Source organism: Lonchura striata, chromosome Z, assembly GCF_046129695.1.
Source record: "Lonchura striata isolate bLonStr1 chromosome Z, bLonStr1.mat, whole genome shotgun sequence".
Classification (NCBI taxonomy): Eukaryota; Metazoa; Chordata; class Aves; order Passeriformes; family Estrildidae; genus Lonchura; species Lonchura striata.
In genome coordinates this window covers 57,921,460-57,939,456 of record NC_134642.1, presented here as the reverse complement: position 1 = coordinate 57,939,456, position 17,997 = coordinate 57,921,460, and the positions used below count along the sequence as shown (strand labels likewise).

At 42.6% G+C, this 17,997-nt stretch overlaps 1 protein-coding gene across 1 annotated transcript in view; it reads left to right on the top strand.

The window, feature by feature from the left end:
- Window positions 1-6,006: 6,006 nt before the first annotated feature.
- Window positions 6,007-17,997, top strand: part of LOC110473413 (3'-5' RNA helicase YTHDC2-like) — a 30,171-nt gene continuing 18,180 nt past the window's right edge. Inside the window, exons 1-5 of the mRNA XM_077790375.1 lie at window positions 6,007-6,181; window positions 6,810-6,900; window positions 7,274-7,467; window positions 9,067-9,266; window positions 9,873-10,039. Coding sequence (XP_077646501.1) covers window positions 6,007-6,181; window positions 6,810-6,900; window positions 7,274-7,467; window positions 9,067-9,266; window positions 9,873-10,039 — 827 coding nt within the window. The remainder of the gene's footprint in view (window positions 6,182-6,809; window positions 6,901-7,273; window positions 7,468-9,066; window positions 9,267-9,872; window positions 10,040-17,997) is intronic.

Genomic DNA, 17,997 nt, shown 5'->3' with positions numbered 1-17,997 from the left:
GGAAGCAATCCCCACCGCTAGGGAGACAGCCCGAATGGTGACAAAGGCCCTGCTAGAGGAAATAATACCCAGGTATGGGGTCCCAGAAACAATAGACTCCGATAAAGGCCCCCACTTCACTTCAAAAATAACACAGCTGCTGGCAGAAGCCCTGGGCATAAAATAAGAACAACATACTCCCTGGCACCCCCAGAGTTCCGGGAAGGTAGAAAGAATAAATGAAGAAATTAAAAAACAACTCACTAAATTGGTACTAGAAACTAAGTTATCTTGGATAAAATGTCTGCCACTAGCATTATTAAATATTCAGACTCAACCACGATCAGACATAGGGCTTTCCCCATTTGAAATGTTATATAGGATGCCCTACTCCCTAGAGAAAGTTCAATCTAATCCTAATATCACTGACCAAAGTATTAACAAATATTTTAACTGTTTTAATGAAATACAAGAAACAGTTATGGGAAAAGGGGATGTGGGCCCAAAGACCACCATTAGATCTTGTATTACACCAGGTACAACCCGGCGACTGGGTTCTCATCCGAAGCTGGAAGAAAGATTCAATCACCCCAAGGTGGGACGGACCGTATCTGGTTTTAATCACCACTGATTCCGCAGTTCGTACGGCAGAAAAGGGATGGACCCATGCTAGCAGAATAAAGGGGCCAGTGGACCCGACTCGATTCCATGCAACTTCCAGAAAGACGAGCTGGAAGATTGATGGGAAGCCGGGAGATTTGAAGCTAACAGTAAAGAGAACCCTCAAGTAATCTTAATGGACACTGCCAGTTCCGGGGACATTTGGGTCGGGAATGACTGGGGATTGCAAACACAACTGATAGGAGAAACAAAACCCCCAGGATACTGTAAGCATTTAGAAGACTTAGCTCAGCAGCCCTATTATCGGCTCATCCGACTCGAAAGGGAGCAGAGACCTTGAGAAGGGGAGGGTCATGCCAAGCATGAAGATATTAGAATAAAATGTAGCTGGTTAAATTGTGATTGTTTCCCTTTTGCTTGCTTTTCTTGTAAAATTTGTAAAAAGCTGTAGTGGGCTCACTATAGAAAGGGGAGGGCTCCAAAAAGTGTGTGTCAGCGCTGCTGGCTAGAGCAACGCAAGTTAACCTCTGAAATATTGAATTATAAGGTCGCCACTCGGGAATTGACTAAAGAATCTCCCGAGTGGTGGGAAATTTTTGTAAAGGGAATAAACCCTGAATTCCATTGCTACCACTCCAACGAGCTTTCAAGTCCATTTCTTACGGACATAGTCCAGGTCAAGTGTCGCAGGCTAGTCAAGAGACTTAGGTGCGACACCCCACAATTAAATGAGAAAAATTAGAACTCCCGGAGGTCAAAGTGGGAGAGAGGAAATAATCCCGCCCCTAAAGAATATCTCTGCTGTCAAGAAGATGGCCTACCCTATAGCTTATAGCAACCAAGTTGACAGGCGAGACAGAGAGGTAGCTAGTGGGGATGAAAGACCCTCCCAAATCGTAAGAAAAAACCCTGACCACCACAGGCACAAGAATGATGACAATAGAATAAAAAAAAGTAGGAATGTAAAATTAGGTATGATAAGCAACATCCCCTGCAGTGTGTACTACTCAGCCCTAAAGATTCTTACATTTGTGATGATATGCTTTCCTCTCCAAAGTGTTGCTACTGAAACCCATGAACCCTTTAAATGGACAATAAGTAAGTGGGAAAATCATAATACTCATTATAACCTGCAGACTGTGATAACCTCTGGGGCACCAAGCTTTAAAGCTGGAGTATGTAACATAACCAAGAATCCAAGCTGTAGGCGGCTGTTAAATTTGACAAGTTTCTATATGTGCCCTGCTTCAAATTTAGGGAGGTCATATTGCAACCTCCCCGGGCATTACTACTGTGGTTATTGGGGTTGTGAGACAATAGCATCAGCATGGGCCCCAGGAGGAGGGTCGGATAAATACCTAAGGGTAGGATATGGACCAGCTAAATGTGTAAAGCCACAAGAATAGCCATGGACAGGGAAAGATTTACTGAAGAACTGTACTTTCATATACCTCAATGTTACTCATCCAAATGACCCAGGGTGGCTATTGAGAAAGACATGAGGAATTAGGCATTAAATAAAGGGACACAATTTGAGAAACCTAATACTTATTAAGAAAAAACCTATTCCCTATGACCCTGCACCAATTGGACCCAACAAAGTAATAAGTGACATTAAAACTAAAACAATTAACTACACAGAGACAGAGGTTATTACCAGCCATATTAACATAGATAAGTCAAGTGTTCCTAAACCCGAGCATGCCACCTTGTAGAAAATAATGCAAGCCACATTTGGCATTTTAAATTATACATACCCAAATCTAACAGAGGGTTGCTGGCTCTGTTACATGATGAATCCACCCTTTTATGAGGCGATAAGATCCTCTGCCAAAACCAGAAGAATTAATGGGACAAACCCAAGAGAATGTCTGTAGAAACAGAGAAAAAATAGCACCCCAAGAATAACCCTAGCACAAGTAAGAAAAAAAGGAAAATGTGTGAGAAAGGTACCCGCAATAATGCAACACTTGTGTGAGACGACAATCAGCATCAAGAGAAAAGATAAACTAGCAGAATGGCTCCTGCCAGCGCCCAACACCAAATGAGTATATAATACACTCAAAACCACCCCTTGCTTATCCATAAGGCTTTTCAATGAAAGTTCAGATTATTGTATACAGGTGTTAATTGTCCCTCACATATCATATCACCCAAAGGAATATATACTAGAGCATCAAATAACTCCCAAACACCATCTAGTCAAAAGAGAACCACTCACAGTATTAACAGTAGCAGTCTTACTTAATGTGGGTGGAGTTAGAGTAAGAACGGGGGTAGCCTCCCTAGTAAATCAACAACAAGGTATGAAAAATTTACGAATATCCGTAGATAAAGACTTAAGCAAAATCGAAAAAGCCATAGATGGGTTAGTAAAATCAGTCAGATCCCTCTCTAAGGTTGTGTTACAAAATAGACGGGGACTTGATCTATTATTTTTACAACAAGGGGGGCTCTGCGTTGCCTTACGAAAAGAATGTTGCACTTATGCAAACCACACAAAAATTGTGGTTGATACTATGACTGAATTACGCAAACAAATAGAGCAAAGAAAAAAAAAGCAAGAAGCTCAGCAAAACTGGTATGAATCATAGTTTACTCATTCCCCTTAGTTAACAACTCTTTTGTCTACCATTGCAAGACCAGCTATTCTGCTCATCTTAGTGCTAACTTTCGGACCCTGCATCTTTAATAAGCTTATTGCTATAGTAAAAAGTAAGTTAGAGGCCGCTCATTTAATGATAGTAAAATCAAAATATGAATCACTCACTCAAGTAAAAGCCGAAAACTATCTAAAACTTAATAGAAAAGAATTAATGCAGTTCAATGAACAAAAAGAAGGATAAAAGAAAAGGGGGGAAATTGTAAGAGAAGGGTGACCTTTTTGTTCGATGCAGCTGCAGATAGTAATTTGTTTCAAGGAAGTTTGTTTTTTACAGCGGTAATAGGCAACAAGCTGTAAATTGCTGATAACACGCATTCCTAAGCTTTTACAGCGGTAGTAAGCAATAGGCTTTGCATTGCTTAACTGATAACACGCATTTCTAAGATAACACGTATACTTCAGACTGTGAGAATTCCCAGATCAAAAGACACCTGTGAGGAAGACAACCAGCCTTCATCCCACGACCACTAAAAGGCAGAAAACGACCACCTAGCAACAGAATGCGACTGCGCAGAAGAAAACGAGTGAACTAAGGAGGAAGATAAAAGAGCGAACTAGGGGATCACAGGCGCGGCAGTTTGGCAGAGCGGTTGCTCCCCTCTGTCGCCGCAGCGCTGCTTTTTACTTTACTCTCATATACTCTATTAAATGAATTAAATAAATTCTATTAATCAGATCAGATGGCCTCTTGTGCTCACTCATAACACCTGCATACTGGAATTCCTTTTTTGTTTGGGTTGTTTGGGGGTTTTGTTTGTTTGTTTGTTTTGGGTTTTTTATGGGTTTTCTGCTTCTTTTTGTTTTTTGGGTTTTTTTTTTATTATTCAAGGAACTGAAAAGATAAATATATCTTGTGCTCTTTCATTAACTTGATCTTGAAGAATTGGCTTACCAGTGATCCTTGCATCATATTTCAACAGCTAGCAAGTCTTACACCACTTAAAATATTTTATAAATCCCAAACAAACAAAAACCAGAAAGACTAATTATTTTACAGTCAAACCTGACACAGTCTAACACAGTGCATAATAGATACTACTTTTTCACCAACATCCTTTGCAGTTCTTTTTCTCTTAGAACTGGCATATTTTGTGGAACATAAGAGTGTTTACAAGAGATAAAATGTTCTGCAAACTGAAAAGAAGTCAGCAAAAGTGACTCTAGGGAAGGTAAAATAAGAATGCCTAATTGTATTTAAACATGCAGATGTATTTTTTGCGTAAAACTGTGCTGCCTCTTAATTCTTCTTATAAAAAATACATGGGCATTTGACGTATGTTAATACAAGAAAATAATTCTTATTCCAGGGGTTATTTGTTTTGAGTAAACATTAGCCAGAAGGTATTTCTGAGGCCAATCATGAAAGCAGAATTTTTAAATACTTACAGGTTGTTATTTCTAATACGAAAATCCACAGCTAGTAATTTTTACTAGGAGAATACGTATAAAGAATACAATCTCCATGTCTAAGAGCTTGGTCAGGCACAATTCTTTGCTCATTCATATGCTGAGTGCAGACTGCGACTCAGTATTCAGCAGGGCTGCAGCAGGCAGTGCATGCCTGACCACACTCTCCTATTTTTTCACCCTTCTAATAGCATTGGAGAGTCAAAAAAGCAATGAAAAGAGAAGGGCATGTATTAAGGAATTTGTTATGCAGGATGCACTCAGGCTTCACACCATTTAGCCATACAGATGAGCCCTAACCCAACAGTTATCTCTGTGCACTCCTGTATTTACAGGATTGCAAACTGAGAGCAGAATTGAGCTGAGGAATCTTTTTTCAGAATCATGGGGCTTTTTGTCTGTAGGAAGGCAAGCTGATGCTGTTAAGAGGTAGAAACTGTTAAGAGATCTGGGTTCTTAAGTAAAGATGTGACTCTTTCAAATTAGTTATGAACTCTCATTTTTCCTTGTTGATACCAAGGATGATAAGAGGAATGCTCATCTTATTCAGCTGACGTGTTTAATTTTCCCTGTGATGTGCTTTGAGGTGGCAGTACTGAATGTCTCAGGAACAGCTATGAGGAACTAGCATTTTGTACTTTGATTGAAGATACATAGTCAGATACCTGAACTGAAAAACTGAAAAAAAAATTAAAGTAACCTTAGAACAGATCAATTGTTCCGCTCCAGTGTAATCTCTCAGTGCAGAATTATGCTGAAGTTAGCTTTGTAAAAGCCTTGGTGGAGGTCGCTTAAGAGCTATTTTTCAGCTAGCTACATCAGACAGTGAGTGTTTATTTTCTATTTATTTAATTGCCCATTTCAACTGAGGAGTAGTAGCTTATTCTTCTTCCAAGTACTCTCCTTCTGACCTAATGATGTTTCCGAAGCAGCAGCCTTCAGTACCGAGGCCTGTGGATTTGGTTAAGTTTCTAGCTCGTGTCTTCAGTGTGGAGTCAAAGGACAGCAGGAAAAGCAGGGCAAGTAACACTTTACCGAGCGAGGAGGCTGAGGCCCGAGATGACCCTCGCCACAGCTCCGTTTCACACCATGCCATGAAAGCAGGTAATTCATGACGGGACAGGGAGCAGGGCCGCGTTCTGCCCGCAGCCACACGCGCAGCGCGGTGCTCGGGCAGCCGTGCCCCCCGAGCGGCGGCACAAGCGCCAATTTCCTCCCGCCGGGGCCGGCTCGGCTGCGGGCGGCTCCAGCCGGCCCCGCCCCGCCCCGGCGGCGCCCTCGGGCCGAGCGGCTGCGGCCCCGGGTCCGGGCGGTGTCGGGGCCGTGTCGGGGCCATGTCGCGACACAGGCGGGTCCCGCGGCGGCAGCCCGGCGGGGCTGCGGGGGACGGGGCTGCCGCCGCCGCGGTGCGCGCCCGGGCCGAGCCCCTCGGGGCCGCCGGCGTGGACGAGGTGGTGGCAATAGCGGCGCAGCTGGCCCTGGAGCGGTTCCGGAGCGGGGACGAGGCGGGTGCGCGGCACGGCCCGGCCCGGGGGCAGCTGCGGGTGTGGGGAGGGCGCTGGCAGCGGGTCAGGGAGGGGATCCTGCCCCTCTGCCCGGCCCTGGTGAGGCACGGCTGGGGTGCTGTGTCCATCTCTGGGCTCCCCAGCACGGAGACAGGGAGCTGATAGAGCGGGTCCGGCAGAGACCACTGAGATGAGAGGTCTCTCATCAGGAGAGCTGTGGGAGTTGGTCCTGTTTGGCCCAGAGAGGACTGAGAGGGGATCTCACTAATGCATATGAATATCGCCAAGATGAGTCCCAGGAAGGCGGTGCAGGCTTTTTGGTGACAGGACAAGGAGCAATGGCCATAAATTCAAAGAGAAGTTCCACCTGAACATGAGGGAGAGCTTCTTTCCTTTGAGAGTGGCAGAGCACTGAAACTGCTGCCCAGAGAAAGCATCGAATTTCCCCCTCTGGAAACATCCCAAACCCTAGATGTGTTCCTCTGTCACCTGCTCCAGGTGACCCTGCAGGGGGGTTACACTGGGTGGTCTCCCTTCCAATCCTAAGAATTCTGTGGTTCTGTAACATTGAGTTGTCAAGATTACTGCCTGTTGCATTGTTACTGTCTTTTCATTATTATTTATCATTCTAGAGATGGAATTTCCTTCTAGCTTCACTAGTACTGAAAGAGCATTTGTTCACCGGCTCTGTCAGTCTCTTGGACTGGTATCTAAAAGCAAAGGGTGAGTCAGGGTACAGTTTTCAGTTCTTTGGTGCAGATGATAGAATTTCAAGACTAATGATAACCTGATTGATGTTTTCAACATCCTCAACTTGCTGCAAGGAATAGTGTTAGAGAAAAAAGTGTAAGAGTAGCTACACATATGAGCATCTTTGTTCATTGCTGTATGCATGCTTGAAAAAGCTTGTGACATGCATTTTGGGACAGCTTGATTTTATACTCTGTGGATTTAATGGCTCCGTTAAAAAAGGTTCTCACTGTGATTTCTGGTTTTTTTTCCAAAGATTTTGCTTAGCATCTCATACCCTGACAGATAAAAGTTAACCTAGAGTAGGTTCCTTTTTCCTAAAATAAGTTTCCCCTCCCCCCGACAGAAAAGGAGCCAATCGATACCTGACTGTAAGGAAGAAGGATGTGTCAGAGGCACACGCAGTCATGACTTGTGACTTGGCTCTCTGTACGAAACACGCCGTTCGGAGCCTAATTCAGCGCTTACCCGTCACAAATAAGGAACGCGCGGAGCTCCTGCCAAGGACAGAGCGAGGAAGTGCCTGTGCTGTTGAATCTGGTACGTTCAGCATGTGTTCTGATTTGGACTTGTCCATCGACACCACTCGAAACTACCTGCAACCCAGTGACAAAACAAACCTCTTCCTGCTCTGTCCGCTCTGGTGTCCTAACAGACACCTTCAAACAAATGCATTAATTTTCCTTACTTTTAAGGTCTTTTATAACTGGTGCTGTGAGGAACTTGGGAAGTCATATCATGCACATTGAGATGTCCACCTTGTGTTGTGTTAATTTAGAATCTTTGAGCCAGTTCCAGCCAAATCTTTTTGGAAGCACATTTTGAAATGTGGCTTCACAGAAGTAACTATGAGGTGGGGTTGAAGAGTCAGTGTTACTGTGATGCCATAAGAATGCCTATATTAGAAAATGAGGTTGTCTGTTCTGCTTATAGAAATTAATGTCCTTGATAAATCAAAAATTTCAGTTTTTACTTCTTCATCTCTACAAAATAGATTTGGTCCTTAAGAGACTACTGTCCAGACTTCTTGATTTCTTGAATATGGAAGAGTTCACGGAAAGACAAACTTCTGTCGAAATGTTGGGGTTTTTTTTAAAAGCAAGGTTTTCATCTAGATTATTGCTTTAGCAGCTACAAGTGGAAGAGTTGCACTGTGTTTCTGTGTGCAGAGATGGGTGTAGTGAACAGAAAACATTTGTACCGGTATGCCTTGTTTAATTGCATGTTTTTGATACGTGGTGTCTCTTCTTGAAGCACTTTCTTTGCTGTTATTTCCAATTGTTTTAGTTGTTTAATAGGATTGTTATATGAACCAGAGGGAATCTGTAATAAAAGTACTGAAATGCAATGTCTTAGGAATGTAAGGGATAAGTTAATGAACAGTCTAATATTTGCCTTTCTCTGCATCTCAAGAATGTATTTTTAGTTCTCCTGATCTTTTAGTCTGTTTGTCTTGGTACAACAGAGCTTGAAATTTAGAATATGAATCTGTTAATGGCATTACATATGTATAACTGAGTTTACAGCAAACTTTTCATTCTGCCAGAGAATAATTCTCAAGGAATTATAGAGTAGCACTTGCAATGATGGATGTGAAGTAGCTCCCTCAGAAGATGTGCCTGTTTTTTGGCTACTTATGCACTGCTTTCTAACACATCGCACTCTTGCGTGGGGGCCAGGGCTCTTGATACAGCATGCTTTCATTGGTATGATTTCAGGCAAACGTGTGGAATAGCTTAAAGGTTTAACTCTGTCAGTGTGTATTTCTAGGGGGAACTGCAGGTGTGAAATGTGGGCGCAGATACAAAGGCCACCAAAATACGCCAGGCTGATATTCTCTGGTTTAGTTTGTTTCTCCTTTTGCTCTTTGTAGGCTTTTTTGACTTGGAGCAATGCTCTGGAAGAGTCTGGTTTTCTTCAAAATACCTATGAAAGTAATATCTGTTTTGAAAAATATCTATTGCAAGCACTGCAGGACATGCTATAAATATGACGTCTAAATGTGTGATGGGTTTGTCACTTTACCCACAGGGATGCATAAAAAGCCAGCAATGTTAATTTTTAAGTACAATTTTTGAGCAGTGTTTTTGTGACCTTCCTCTGTGTCTGCATAAATGACCTTTTAACTTGTCTTCACAGAAAAGAAAGAAGTAAACAAGACAAGTGGTCGACTTAATGATGGTATCCCCCAGGTCCCAGGGAAAAGAGGGGAATCAGAGTTTGATTCCTTCAGGCAGTCACTACCAGTTCTTGAAAAACAGGAAGAAATTGTCCAAACCATAAAGGACAATAAAATTGTTTTGATTATAGGAGAGACTGGATCAGGAAAAACGACGCAGGTATGTTGCTTCAATGAAATAAAAACTATAACAGTATTTATTCTAAACTAATGCCAATTGTGTAACATTTGTGATATGGGGTACTTTGATGCTATTTCAAGGCTTTCCTTTTCCTGTGTGATTGAAAATGTTGTTCCAATTTATTTTCTTGCTTTTGAAACACTAAGCCTCTAGATAGGTACTAGAAGCAAAAATGATTCCTTACAATTTTCTGGTAGATACCATTTTTTCATTAAAATAATACAAAATATTGAAGGGAAAGTAGCTGTGATGTTTGTATAACCCTTTTTCTTCTAAGGCTAGTTCTGTTCTTAGTATCCAGAGTAATCTATTTTTTGTGTTAAAATGTGAGATTATCTGCAGGGCTTTGGTTTTTTTTTTAGATTTCTCTGAAGCAGGAGGGAGGCACTGTAAGGTTTTTCTTTAAAAAAAACCTAAATAGGTTATACTTAGAAATTTACTTTCTGCTGATTCAGATATGCTTGCTATGATAATTGTAATGAAAAGTCTTTTGCAATGTGCAATATTGATATGCAGTTAATGGTTTCCCTGTGCTAACAAAGCTGTGACTTTCTCAAAAAGCAAATTTGAACCACTTCTTTACAGATCCCTCAATTTATCCTTGATGACTGCTACAAGAATGGAACTCCCTGTCGTGTGTTTTGTACTCAGCCAAGACGTTTAGCAGCTGTTGCAGTGGCTGAAAGAGTGGCAGCAGAAAGAAGAGAGAAGATTGGCCAGACAATTGGTTACCAGATCCGGTTAGAGAGCAGGTACCAATGATATTTCTAAGTGTCGGTTGATCTTGTGTTGGTCTTGTGAATCTTGTGTACATTGAAACTGCAGCCTCACAGGTGGGATATGTTACTGCAGGTAAGGAATACGTAAGGGTGAAAAGGATGGCTTTCTTCCTGTGTTTTGCAGTTTGATGTAGAAGGCTGTCTTACAGAACTGAATCTCAGGTATTTTCTGTTGATTTCTTCTGCATGGAAATCCTTGTCTGATTTTCAGATCAAGTCTACACTTTCTTCTTTCCCCCCCCCCCCTCTGCTTTTAACATGTGTGGATTCAAAAGGTCTGCAAGCTTTGAAGGTAGGTGTGAAAACCAGCATGCTGTAACAAATGTTATGTAGTGAGAGTTGATAGGAGCCATAAAAGGGAAAACAAAAAAATTGGAATGTGACTGATGAAGCTGAGCATTATTTATCAGTCTAGTCTGGATTAAATGTATTCTTCTTCAGCTGCTGTGTTTAAAACATGAAGTGATGTAAAAGTAGAGATTTCAGTATCACTTGATGAATTTGTCTGTAAAGCAGAGCATGAATGGATTGTTTGGGGTTTTTACATCTTTGCACCGTGTAGCGAAATGACATTTAAGGGAAAGGCCAGCAGTTGAGATAATGAGTGACCAGAAGATGGCTAAAGGTTGTGTTGCTTGAGTGAACAAAGATAACACATAGCTGGTGAAAATGAATGCACTTGAACAATGAAGCCACAATAAGAATTCAAATATGTGTATGAAAGCTCACAAGGATATTAAGAGATTAGAAGAGCTGGTGAAGATGTGTCACAAGTAAGCTGGATGATTAATATATGGAAGTACTATGCTGGCAGAAGAAGAGCAAAGTCAGGTGAAAATGGTAGAATTACTGGAAGCAGTGCAGAAAATCCAGAAAAAATGACGGGAGACAAGTCCATTCTATAATGTCAACAAGTCTCAGTTTATTTCAAGCACACATGTGTAGTTATACCTGTTATAATGAAGCTTATGCATATTGCAAAATTTAAGCTCATCATTGGTGTATGAAAAACAGGTCAATCCCGCCTTTGGAGCTTTCTAAGCTTGCTTTGTTTTCCCTTACATTTATCTTTTGCTGAACATTCTACTGTTGGGAACCAGCTTAGCCAAGGACATAAGATATTATTGCTACATCTGCTATTGCTGCACTGTGCAATTTTCAGCTACTGCTTCACTAACTGCATGTAGTCATGTCCTTTCTCACGAAGCCATTCATCCACAAAACTCTCCATATTTCCCCCGTTTTTGTTTTGGACCATTAAGTTAGTTGTCCACATCTTTTGAACCATGCGTTCTACCAGCTTCTGAAGACAGTTAAACAGGCAGGGCAAAATCAGCAAGAGTAGTAAAACAACAATCAAGATTCCTACTGCATACATGATAAAAGTTCTTAGCCAAGGACCGATCCCTAAACTTTTAAGCCATTCTTCTATCCCCAGACCATCTTCTTCTTTTAATTGATGAAGGCCCTCTTGTAGTTCTTTAATCTTAGCATGTATTGATACAGAATGATCAGAGAGATTCATGCAACACATTCCTTCAAATTCCTCACATCCATGTCCCTGAGCTAACAACAAAAAATCAATTGCTGCTCTGTTCTGTAGTACAGCATGATTTACACTTTGTACATCCATAGCAAGCATAGCTAAAACCTCTGATGTTTTGTTAAGTTCATCTTTAGTCCAGCATCCCAATTGTTCAGCTAACACCATAGCCTTTCTGGCAGCTTCTCCTGGTAACAGGGTTGCCACTATTACCTGTTTTAGGGTCCCTATACCTGACCCATACTTCTTTGCCCTTTTTGCTTATTTCTTTTTGTCCATAATGTCTCATTGCAGGTGGTGCCTCTGAATCCCCAAATACACACAAATGATTAAGAACAAAGAGCACTTTCATTAATCTTTCCTGAACATCTCCAATCTCTCTATGTTTTTCCAGATATCTCTTCAAAGTTCCATTTGCCCTTTCTACAATTGCTTGTCCAGTGGGAGAAGGTGCTATTCCTGTAATGTGCTTAATTCCCCATGATTTTAAAAATCTATTCACCCTGCCACCAATGTATGCAGGACCATTGTCTGTCTTAATCTGCTTTGGCACTCCCATTACTGCAAAACAACTACACAAATGCCTTATAACATGTAATGCTTTTTCTCCAGCTTGAGCTGTTGCCCAGATGTATTTACTATATGTATCTATAGTAACATGAACATATTTCAAGCGACCAAAACTATTTACATGAGTAACATCCATCTGCCAGAGTTCATTAGATGAAAGACCTCGTGGGTTAACTCCCCATCCCATGCCATGACCCCCATTATGATGACTACAGATAGGACAAGCTCTCACTATAGCAGTGGCATCTGCATGGGATATTCCAAACTCCCGTTGTAACCCTTTTGCGTTCTGATGAAACATAGAATGTGCCTCCCTAGCAAGCATTTGCCCTGATAAAGGAGAAGTTTGAGTCACTGTGACAAGCTTATCTGCCCGGGCATTACCCTCTCCTAAGCCAATTTCCCATTTGTGACTTCTTATATGAATGATAGCATAAGGATGTTCTCGGATTTTTACTGCTTTTTGAAGTTGTATGAGCAGTTCAAATAGTCTCTGATTTTGTACTTCCTTGATAGCAGCATCCTCTATTCTTTCCACAACACCAACTACATACAAGGAATCTGTAACAATATTCAAAGGCCCCTTCAGGACTGTTAGAGCCCAAACCACAGCTGCTAACTCCAAGGTCTGAAGGGTATCTGAGTCATTTGCAGTAAGAATTTCATGATTCCAGACTCCCTGCTCCTGCCATGTAATTGCTGCTGTTCTTGACCTCTTCCCTGCATCTGTGTATGCTGTTATTGCACCAGGAATCGGCTCCTTTTCTCTCTGTGGCCGAACCATCCAACTCAATTTTCCAATCCACTGTAATGGAGGATTTTTAATACTTTCAGTTATGACAGCACCTCCTATTCCTAGCAGAGCTTCCTGCAGTTCTTCACTATTAACCAAATACCATTGTAAAGAGTCCTTTTTCATAGGAATCTGTATTAGTTCAAGCTCTCGCCCATCAACCTGCAAAATTCTCTCACGACCTCGTTTTATCAAAGCTGCTAACAGTTCAATTTTTTGAATTAAAGTCTTTGTTTGCTGAAGTGGAGGGGATAGCCATTCCAACACCCTTATCTCCCCCGTTTTTGTTTCTAGCTGGGTTAAAGCTTCCAGCAAATGTTTTTCACCACACCATATAGTGAGATTAAGCAGGATTCCCAGTATTCGCCGATGTACTAGACCCTGAACCACACAGTCTGTAATATGCTGAAGAGTTCTTTTCTGCTGAGGATTAAGGGTCACTGGTGCTGTTGGGTCTGTGCCCTTCACTAAGGGTCTAAGAGAATCTAACAGTTCATTTGGAAGGCCCACTATAGGTTTAAGCCATTGTAAATCACCTAGTAATTTCTGAGCATCATTTAAAGTAACAATCTGTGTTTTCAGTTCTAATTTCTGAGGCGTTACCAAGCTTTGAGACAATATCCATCCCAAGTATTTCCAAGGAGGAGATAACTGTATTTTCTCTGGGGCCACAACAAGCTTAAAACGTCCCAGCAAGTTTTGTACATGTTTAACCTGTTGACTCGTAAATGATTTAGGCTGAGCAATCAAAATATCATCCATATAGTGATAAATGATAGCTTGTGGCCACTGTTGCCTCAATGGTTGTAATGCAGAATCTACGTAAAGTTGACATAAAGTAGGGCTGTTACGCATACCCTGAGGCAAAACCGTCCATTCAAATCTTTGATCTGGACCTTCTCTGTTCAGAGCTGGCAAAGTAAATGCAAAGCGCTTTGTATCCCTGTCATGCAAAGCTATTGTAAAAAAGCAATCTTTGAGGTCTATTATCAATAGAGGCCATCCTTCAGGTAGCATTGCTGGATTAGGCAGACCTGGCTGTAGTGCACCCATTGGCTCCATCTGTTTATTAACCTCCCGCAAGTCATGTAACAAGCGGTATTTCCCTGACTTTTTCTTGATTACAAAGATAGGGGTATTCCAAGGACTTGTAGACAATTTCAGATGCCCTTGTTGATATTGTTCAGTGACCAAGGCATGAGCATGTTGCAGACTTTCCCTTTTTAAAGGCCATTGCTTTACCCATATAGGCTCATCACTTTTCCAAATTATGGGAATTGGGAAAGTCCAAGCAATGGCTATTATCCCAAAGGGTGCTCCTTTGTCAGGACAACCCCTAACTGTGTTAAAATGTCTCGCCCAACTAGGCATTGCACCGTAGGTGGTAACTGAACAACAGAAAATATTGCCTTTATGACTTTACCATCTATTGAGACAGTAAGAGGTGGCGAGCGACTTGCAAGAGTTAAACCTCCAACTCCTGTTACTGCTGTAGCAGCTGGCTGTAAGGGCCAATGTGCAGGCCAACACTGTGGTGCAATAATACTTGAATCAGCACCCGTGTCCAGCAAACCTGTAAGCATGCATTTTGTCCCTTATACTCCAACAAAACCTCTTTTCTTGGTCTGTCATTCAGATCCAAAGTTAATAGAGTCAAGCCTCCTGTAGATCCAAATCCATCTCCTCCACGGCTTTTCCGTGAGGATACAGCCTTAGTAACTTGCTCCAGAGGAACCAATTGAGCGATCCTTTGTCCTTTATTAATCCGAATAGGAGGAAATGGAGTGTGAACCATAATCATAATTTCACCAGTATAGTCTGCATCAATGACACCAGGCAGCACAAATAATCCAAGCATAGAGGCCGATGATCTTCCCAATAACAAAGCTCCCATTGTCCTGCCCTCTATTATAATAGGTCCATTAACTCCAGTGGGGACCTTCTGCGGCTGTGGTGTCATTAAAGTCACTTCTACTGCGGCTGCCAAGTCCATCCCGAGGCTCCCTCTTGTGGCTGTATGCAAGGTGTCCTGTTGGACAAGCTGGAGCAGCTATTTGTGTCGGAGCGCGGCTGCTCTTGTTCGCGCTGTTTCGGGCGTTTCCCGGTCTCCTCTTACAGGCAGCAATGTTATGAGTATCCGATTTGCACTTAGGACACCATACTCCAGCAGCAGAGCATTCTCGCCGAACGTGTCCTGTCCCTCCACATCGGAAACATCTCATACGGCTGCTGTAAACATTTCCCTGGGTTGCTACTGACGCTTGGAGGGGTGCAAGAGCAGCTAACACTTGTGTCTGTGAAGCTTTTGCCTGCTCTTTTAATCCCTCCCCCAGCTCTTTAATAGCCTCAACTAAAAATGCCTGCTGCCCCGTTGGTATAGTAGCCATCCTCTCTAGTGCATCTTCTATAGTCCAATTAGCTCCTAATGTGTTTAACACACTTCTTGTAGAAGCATTACAGTTTTGCAAAGCACACTGCTTCAACAATGATCCACGCATAAACTCAGGCACTCCAGCTCTCTTTATTGCTGCCGCTGCCTTATCAATAAACGCTCCAAAAGTCTCATCCCTTCCTTGTTTAATTCCCATATACGCTGGCAAACCTCCTGGGTCTTTCACCTTATCTATAGCCCTTCGAGCTAGTCGCATTGCCTCTCGACACTTCTCAGGTCCTAGCATAGCTTGTGCCTCAGTGTGAAAATATGGTCCTAAGCCCATTAATTCATCTACAGTTACTCCATGAAGGGGATCTCCAGGCTGTCTTTGTATAGCTACAGCTTCATTAACTTCTGCCTGCCAGTGTGCACCAAACAAAAGCCTCTGATGTGTCGAGAAAATCAGCTTAGCAAGACTTCTACAATCTCCTGGTAGCAATATATTAGTACTCCAAACATAATCCAATATCTGCCTAGCCGGTTCACTAGTAACTCCAAATTGACTCACTGTAGCTCGCAACTGTGACAACAACTTCCAATCTAAACGGTGTAATCTGAGCTGTTAACCCTCTGCCTGCCTGCTGCTGAAAAATTACAGGACAAGCCAGTTCTGCTGCTAGTTCCAAAGCCTGCCCATCTCCTTTGTCCAGCTCCTCTCTTGCCAAAGTCGCCCAAACTTCCCTCCGTTCCCTGGCCAGAGCCTCCGTTAGGTCAGACTCTGCCCTAGGGGTCGGCTTACTGACAAACTTTGACAAACTGTCGATTTCTGTTCTGAGGGGGCTGGAGGAGCCGTGGGCTCACAACGTGACTCTGTTTCCGTGTCCTCAGGCACAGGTCGCAATGGAGGTAACTCCAGTGTAGACACAGCAGGTGGCATGGAAACACCAGGCAACCAATCCTCCCCGCTAAAACCTCTATTTTTCTCTAGTGCTGAAGTTCTCTGCCCGGCAGCTTTCTTTTCTGCCTGATGTTATAATAACTCATTGTGAACTACCTTCCACCACTTTCCCAACTTTTTAGCTGTCTTATCATCATCTAAAACTTCCTCCCACAGTTTATCCCTGAACTTACGCCACTCAGACAACTCATGTACTGTATGAGGATTTACAAAGAACCCCTTAGAATACCCATATGTTAATAACCCTGGCAGATCTTTTTGCAAATCAATGCCTTTAATCTGCCTTCTCTGCAAGAATGCAGTAAATAAATCATATGCTGCTTGCCTCTCCATACCTATATTGTCAGCGCTGTTGCAGCCCTCCGAGGTCGTCGGCAGCACATATCGGCCAGGCTTGCCTCTGCAGTCACCTGGGACACGGTGCACTCTATTTCAATTCAGCACTTTTGCCGTCCTGGCTGCATCGGGACCCGAACCCTTTTTCGTCACTCCACCGTGGTGCCTATCACGTCGATCGGGTCACCATTTTGTGGAAAAAATGACGGGAGACAAGTCCATTCTATAATGTCAACAAGTCTCAGTTTATTTCAAGCACACATGTACAGTTATACCCGTTATAATGAAGCTTATGCATATTGCAAAATTTAAGCTCATCATTGGTGTATGAAAAACAGGTCAATCCCGCCTTTGGAGCTTTCTAAGCTTGCTTTGTTTTCCCTTACATTTATCTTTTGCTGAACATTCTACTGTTGGGAACCAGCTTAGCCAAGGACATAAGATATTATTGCTACATCTGCTATTGCTGCACTGTGCAATTTTCAGCTACTGCTTCACTAACTGCATGTAGTCATGTCCTTTCTCACGAAGCCATTCATCCACAAAACTCTCCATAGATATTAGGAGATTAGAAGAGCTGGTGAAGATGTGTCACAAATAAGCTGGATGATTAATATATGGAAGTACTATGCTGGCAGAAGAAGAGCAAAGTCAGGTGAAAATGGTAGAATTACTGGAAGCAGTGCAGAAAATCCAGCTTGAGAAAAATCAATACAATTACTCCAGGGAAACACTGAAAGGGGGAGATAACAATATTTTGAGCTGTGGACAAAAGAAATTTGGAGTGGAGATGTTGAGAGGTGTTTCTAGTAACACAGAAACGTAATTTTTAAGGTTTTCTTAACTGTCCTCCAGAGAAAAGCTGTAGAGTACAGTACAGAGGAACTTTTCAGCTCTTTTAGGATGGCAGTAGCAGAGGGAGTAGTGAGAATTGCTGTTGTTATTGGGACAGCTAACTGTGCCCCAGGTATAGAATTGTAACATTTCAGTATTTTCACCTCCTGAAAAAACAGAGGATCAAGCAGATGCCTCTGTGATTTAGTCAGCTGTAATGAATTGTGTCTTCAAGGCAAGGCTGTGGGGAGGCTTCTGTGAGGAGGTGCCAGAAGCCTCTCCCGTGTGTGACAGAGCCGGTGCCAGCCAAGACAGACCTGCCTCTGGCCAAGGCTGAGCCTATCTGCGATGGTGATAGTGCCTCTGGGACAGTGGGGAATGGGGGAGGAAAACCTGCACAACAGAGGCAGCGGTTCCGGAAGAGCAGTGAAAGCATGTGAGAGAAGCAGCTCTGCACACAGGAAGGTCAGTGCAGGAGGGGAGGAGATTCTCCAGGTGCCAGAGCAGCCCATGGTGCAGCCCA